The sequence below is a fragment of the Callithrix jacchus genome, chromosome 10, assembly GCF_049354715.1.
Source record: "Callithrix jacchus isolate 240 chromosome 10, calJac240_pri, whole genome shotgun sequence".
In the NCBI taxonomy this organism is placed as follows: domain Eukaryota; kingdom Metazoa; phylum Chordata; class Mammalia; order Primates; family Cebidae; genus Callithrix; species Callithrix jacchus.
This window is the reverse complement of record NC_133511.1, coordinates 113,934,548-113,942,111: the sequence shown is the minus strand read 5'-3', so window position 1 is coordinate 113,942,111 and position 7,564 is coordinate 113,934,548. Positions and strand designations below refer to the sequence as shown.

Here is a 7,564-nt window from a genome sequence, read left to right as displayed (position 1 = left end):
GAATGTATATCTGTACATTAAATCATATATGGATATTCTTATTTAGAAAAAGTTTATTAAATGTATTTTATGTTTTATCATTTAACCCAAATACATAAAAAGTAAGTTTCCAGTATCTAATATATTTGGGAAACACTGGGTTACATATGTTTAAGAAAAATTATCTTAACTGTACAAGTTTTAGGAGTACTTAATATGCTACCGTGGTTGAGAGTTCAAAAGCAAACAAAAATATTTTTATATTAATTTGACAACTGAATCTATTTTCATATAATTCTGTGAGTAGGATAATTCACAATCCACAATCCAAAATTGTTTGGGAATAATATTTCCCTAATATTGAATAAAGAGTGATTAAGACGTGGGCTTCTATTTCTACCTCATACTACCAGTATGATGTAAAGTATGCTATTTAATAACAATTCCAATACTGCAAACAGACTCCAAGATAGCTTTGATTGTCCGTTTTACTGAAATTGCAAAAAGTTGAAAAGAATAGCTGGTCACTTTTTACCAGAGAAACTTGTCATTTCCATGCAAAATTATTAGATTTATTTATAAAACTTCCTCTAGATATACTTGTGAGAATTAAATAAAAACAATAAGTGAAAACTGGTAGATGTGGAATAACAGACATTGGAGACTCAGAAAAGTGGGAGGAGAGAGGGAAATGATGGATGAGAAATCACTTAATGGGCAAAATATACATTATTTGGGTAATGGTTACAATAAAAGCCCAGACTTCACCAAGACACAGTGTGTCCATGTAACAAAACTGCACTTGAACTCCTTAAATTTATACAAATAAAAGAAAGAAAATATGTAAAAACTGTCTGGCAATGTCATAGGAACTCTCTAAATATCTGTTGCCTATTCAAGTAAAATTTAAAAAAATAGACTGAGAAAATAGGGGTGTCTGTCCACATACTTGACAAATTACTTTTCGACTAAATTAACATTTTAGTTCTTTGCCTCCTTTGGTTTAATATTGTTTAGCCAGCTTTGCCCTGATTGACTTTCTTTTTAAACAAACCAAATCTGCTACTTTGACTATGAGTTTCTTCTTATTTCACTAATTTTATATTTGTTTATTTAATTTTTATTTAAATGATCATTTTGACCTGGACTATTTTTTACACTGTAGTTTTCTTTTGCTATAAAATCAGTTACAATAAAATAAATGAATGTTTGATTCTTAAAATTATTGCTTGCAATAAGGCCAAAGAAATTGCTTTTCCTTTTCTCAGACTTAACAAAATTCAATACTTTATAACAACTAGCCTTATTTTTCAAATAATTTCTTCAAAGAAATTCTTTTCTGCAACTTATATTGATCAAATATATGAAGCTTTAAATATAACTACTTGAGGAAAATATAAAATAAACCCACAAATTATTTTAAGAAAGCCAGCTGATGTTGGTAATATTGTAATTCGATTTCACTTATCTCAATGATTAAAATGGATTTGAGGCAAATGTTTCTTTCTCATATTATTCTCACACTAGGTACTGAGAGTTGCTCTTTTTTGAAAACAGGAGAAAGTATGTATAAAGCCTTTGTTAGAAGACATAAACAAGAGACCTACCTGGTGTTTAGAAGAAGCCCTTGCTGTTTTCTCTTAATTTCCAGATGGTTGTGTTTATATTTGGCTTAGAGCCTTTGGAGTATAGAATCCCCAGTGATTTATTAAAAACTAGGTTTCATTAAAACAGCTAAAAATAGACCTAGAGAAAGTAAGGCTCAGCGCCCTTTCCAAAGTGTAACAATTCATATATTTGGCCTTTTATTACTTTCAGAGAAAGATTGTCATAGATGTTCTTGTCTCACCTATGTGAGGCTCTACAAGGAAGAACTGAACTGTTAAAAATTAACTCCACTGGTGTTAATAATTAAAGTTTACATAAATTATATGTACATATTGCAGGTGATATAGTATGTATATTATTTGTAAAGAGCTCTAAATTCCATTTTGTTATGGTCATGGGCTTCTACTAATATGTTATTATAATTTGTAGTAACTATGAAAAATATATACGTTTCAATGTGAGAGAACCCAAAAATGTTGAAACGATTATTGAATAGAATTTGTGTGTGTGTGTATTGTGCATATGCACACACATGTATATATGTGAACTTTCATAGAGAAGATTGCTTTTTAATATTAGGGATAACTTACCCAATTAGGAGAGTAGGATAATTATCAGGTTTAACATTTTTGTCACTTTACTGGCTGAACATAAAAACAATTTTTTTAAATATTGAGTAGGTGGGGAGGGGCCAAGGTGGAAAACATACTTTAGGATATCATCCAGGAGAACTTCCCCAACCTAGCAAGACTGGTCAGTAATCAAATCCAAGAAATCCAGAGAATTCCAGTAAGATACTTCATGAAAAGGTCTATCCCGACACATAATCATCAGATTCTTCAAGGTTAAAATGAAGGAAAAAATTTTAAAGGCAGTCTGAGAGAAAGACCAGGTAACCTATGATGGGAAACCTATCAAACTAAAAGCAAACTTCTTAGAGGAAGTCCTACAAGCCAGAAGAGATGGGAGGCCAATATTCAACATTCTTAAAGAAAATAATTTTCAACCCAGAATGTTATAACTGGCCAAACTAAGTTTCATAAATAAAGGAGAAATACAATCCTTTTCAGACAAGCAAATGCTGAGGGATTTTGTCAACACCCACCTTACCTTGCAAGAACTCCTGAAGGAAGCACTAAACATGGAAAGGAAAAATTATTACTAGTCACTACAAAACACACTGAAGTACACAGACCAACAACACTATGAAGCAACTACATTAACAAGTCTGCAGAATTAACAAGCCAGCATCATGATGACAAGATCAAATTCACACATAATAATATTAACCTTAAATATAAATGGGCTAAATGCCCCAATTAAAAGACACAAAATTGCAATCTGGACACAAAGACAAGACCCATTAGTTTGATGTTTTCAAGAGATGCAGCTCATGTACATAGACACACATAGGCTCAAAACAAAGAGGTGGGGGAAAATTTACTAAGTGAATGGAAAGCAAAAAATGGAGGGGTTGCAATCCTAGTTTCTGACAAAATAATTTAAACCAACAAAGGTCAAAAAAGACAAAGAAGGGCATTACAATGGGAATGGATTTAATTCAATAAGAAGGGCTAACTATCCTAAATACATATGCACTCAATACAAAACATCCAACTTCATAAAACAAGTTCTTAAAGACCTACAAAGAGACTTAGACCCCCACAAAATAAGTATAGGAGAGAGTAAATTAACAGATGCACAGCTAGTTGAACATACACAAATCAATAAATATAATTCCTCACAGAAACAAAACTAAAGACAAAATCATGTGATTATCTCAACAGATGCAGAAAAGGCCTTCTTTCAACATCCCTTTATATTAAAAACTCTCAATAAACTAGGTATATTACAAGCATACCTCAAAATAAGAGCCATTTATGACAAATCTACAACCAATATCACACCAAATGGGCAAAAGCTGGAAGCATTCCCCTTGAAAACCAGCACAAGACAATGATGTCCTCTCTCACCACTCTCATTCAACATAGTATTGGAAGTTCTGGCCAGGGCAATCAGGCAAAAGAAAGAAAGAAAACGTATTCAAGTAGAAAGAGAGGAAGTTAAATTGCCCTTGTTTGCAGATGACATGATCCTATATCTAGAAAAGCCCATTGACTCAGCCTAAAAGCTTTTTAAGTTGATAAGCAACTTTAGCAAAGTCTCTGGATACAAAATCAATGTGCAGAAATAACAAGGATTCCTGCACACCACAACTGATAAGCATGAACCAAATCATGAATTAACTCCCATTCACAATTGCCCCAAAGATAATAAAACACCTAGCAATACAGTTAAGAAGGAAAGTGGAGGATCTCTTCAAGGAGAACTACAAACCACCACTCAAGGAAATCAGAGCCGGTGCAAACAGATAGAAAAACATTCCAATTCCATGCTCATAAAAGAAAGAGTCAATATCCTGAAATGACCATTCTGCTCAAAGCAATGTATAGATTCAATGGTATTTCCATTAAACTACCATTGAAATTCTTCACAGAATTATAAAAAATAAAATTTATATGGAACCAAATGAGCTTGTATAGCCAGGACAATCCTAAGCAAAAAGAACAAATCTGGAGGCATCCAACTTTGAACTATACTACAAAGCTACTGTAACCAAAACAGCATGGTGTCAGTACCAAAACAGAAAACAGGCACATAGACCAATAGAACAGAATAGAGAACTCGGAAACCAAACTGCACATCTACAACCACCTGATCTTTGACAAATCTGACAAAAACAAGCAACAGGGAAATGATTCCCTATTTAATAAATAGTGCTGAAAGAACTGGCTAGCCAAATGCAAAAAAAGTTGAAACTGGACCCTTTCCTTACATCTTATACAAAAATTAACTCAATATGGATTAAAGATTTAAGTGTAAAACCCAAAATTGTGAAAACCCTAGAAGAAAATCTAGGCAATACCATTCAAGACATAGGTATGGACAAACATTTTATAATGAAATCGCCAAAAGCAATTGCAACAAAAGCAAAAATTTACAAACGGGATTGAATTAATCTAAAGAGCTTCTGTACAGCCAAAGAAACTATCATCAGAGTGAATAGACAATCTACAGAATGGGAGAAAAGTTTTACAATCTGTTCATCTGACAAAGGTCTGATATCCAGAATCTAAAAGAAACTTAAGCAAATTCACAGAAAAAAAAAAGCCTATTTAAAAGGGGCAAAGGACATGCATGATCAGACGGTTCTCAAGAGAAGACATATATGCAGCCAACAAACACCTGAAAAAAAGCTCAGCATCCCTGATCATCAGAGAAATGCAAATCAAAGCCACAATGAGATAACATCTCATGGCAGTCAGAATGGCAACAAGAAACAACAGATGCTGGCAAGGTTGCAGAGAAATGGGAACACTTTCACACTCTTGGTGGGAATGTAAATTGATGCAACCACTGTGGAAGTCAGTATGATGATTCCTCAGAGAATTAGAACCGGAAGTACCATTCATTCCTGCCTAGAATGACTCTTCTGGGAATGTTTTTGTCTAATGTACTAAAAAGGATTCTGGAAGATCTGTAAAGGAAAGAGAAAAACTAATTTGGTTATTAATGACATCCTAATGAGTTTGGAGTCATCCTTTCTAAACGGGAAGGGAAAGTCATGAGTGTAGCTTTCTCTGAGTATTAGTGAGCCTTCCAAGTGAAGTGATAAAACTATAATATTCTGTCCAATGTGATTTCACATGTAGTAGTAGAAACATAGGCCAGGAATGGGGAAATGTGGTTTAGACTAACTATTGAAGTGGAAAGGTAACCTAGTACCATATAATTTTTCTGAGTATTTTTAAGTGTATATATTTATTTTGAAGAATATCAAGCCATACATAATGCACGTCAATTTTTGGAATATGTATCTGTCTAATTTCTGGATAAGGAAAGAACCAATACTTTTTGCCTTGAATGTACTTTACTTATTTCTGTGCTCAATAGAGAGACCAAGGCAAAAATTATTTTGTTATTTATTAATTTTATCATTATTTCTATTTGTGTACTGCTTGAGTGTCTATATATCCATGAATATTTATTTTTACTCATATAAAGGAAAGAAAATGTAATCAATTGCCCAGAGATAACTACTTTAGATCTTAGCCTGGTCTTTAGGTTAGTTAACACAGTAACCAGCCGCGTGTTCTATGTCACACTTTTCCGGTCTTTTTTTCCACTGTAAAACACAATCCTCCAATTGAATACTCTTTGTTTCCTGTAGGATTGAAATTTTACTAAATCTTCATAGATATCATTAGACAAACCACTGCTTGTAGTCTGTTTTTTGGATGTGGAAATATGAAACTAACATGAAAAATGTTTCATTTCTGTAGCCCTTTTCACAGCTTCTTTCACTTCCTTGTTCCTTAGGCTATAAATCAATGGGTTTAACATAGGAATCACCAGGGTATAAAACACAGACACCACCTTTTCTTGTTCTAAGGAATACTGAGAGCTTGGCTGAATGTAACTAAAGCTTACTGATCCATAGAATAAGGTCACAGCAGTCAGGTGAGAAGCGCAGGTGGAGAAGGCTTTTTGTCTACCTGATGCTGAGCGGATCCTCAGGATAGCAGCAACAATGAAGATGTAGGAGATTATCACAGTCAAAAAAGTGAGCATGGCAATAACACCGGAGAAGATTAAAAGCAACAATTCATTCATGGATGTGTCAGAACATGAGAGCTTCAACAGTGGGGGAAGATCACAGAAGAAGTGACTGATGACATTTGGCCCACAGAAAGACAGTTTCAGCAAGCCAATTATATGTGTCAATGAGTTGATTAAACCTCCCACACACGATCCAAATATGAGCACAATACAAACTGTTTTAGTCATAGCCACTGTATAAAGTAAAGGGTTCACAATGGCAACATAACGGTCATAGGCCATTGTGGCCAGCAAGTAGCCCTCAGTGGTAAGGAGAGACACAAATAAAAAATACTGCACAATGCATGCAGAGAATGAGATTGTCTCCCGCTCAACAAAGAAGTTCAGCAGCATTTTGGGTGCAAAAACTGACGAATAGCAGGCATCAACAAATGACAGACAGCTAAGGAAATAATACATGGGTGTGTGGAGTGTGGGAGTTACGTAGATTAGAAAGAGCATTCCCAGATTTCCCACCAGGGAAATGGTATAAATCAACAGGAACAACAAGAAGAGGGCCATCTTCAGTTCAACATGACCTGTCAGTCCCAAAAGGATAAATTCAGTAACCAATGTAAAATTAACATCAGCCATGGCTTTCTGTTTCTTGACACCTGTTAATGATAAAGAGATTGAAATTAATTCAGAGTAATGACACTGCAATATCGAGATTATTTGGAATCCCTGCCTAGCCATGTGATTTGAATTAGTAACTTCTCATCTCTGATTGTCTTACCTATGAAATCAGAATATTTCAACTACATTCTTCAGACACAGTTTATTTGTTTGTTCTGTTAAAAATTGCATGAGGGAAAAGAAAAAAGTTAGGGTCTTAGCTTTAGGATGCATTTAAAATGCTGGTCTTAATTAAAATCCTAAAGTAGACTTTATTTTAAAGCTATGTAAAGAAAAGAAAAAACCTAAAACATAAGTACCATTTGACCCAGCAATCCCATTATTGGGTATATACCCAAAGGAATATAAATCATTCTATCCTAAGGACACATGCATGTCTATGTTCATCATGGCACTATTCACAGTAGCAAAAACATGGAATCAACTTAAAATGCCCATCAGTGGTGGACTGGATAAAGAAAATGTGGTACATTTACACCATTAAATACTAATAAGCCATCAAAAGGAATAAGATCATGTCCTTTGCAGCAACATGGATGGAGCTGGATGCTATCATCCTAAGCAAACTAACACAGGAACAGAAAAGCAAATACCGCATGTTCTCACTTACAAAGGGAACCTAAATGTTGAGTACGTATGGACCCAAAGAAGGGAGCAAAAGATACTGATGCCTACTTGATTG

At 34.2% G+C, this 7,564-nt stretch overlaps 1 protein-coding gene across 1 annotated transcript; it reads right to left on the bottom strand.

The window, feature by feature from the left end:
* Positions 1 to 5,437: 5,437 nt before the first annotated feature.
* LOC100409773 (olfactory receptor 5J3-like) lies at positions 5,438 to 6,840 on the bottom strand. Its single transcript, XM_002755335.7, has one exon. The coding sequence runs from the start codon at positions 6,838 to 6,840 to the stop codon at positions 5,902 to 5,904; it is 939 nt and encodes a 312-aa protein (XP_002755381.5). The 3' UTR covers positions 5,438 to 5,901.
* Positions 6,841 to 7,564: the final 724 nt, after the last annotated feature.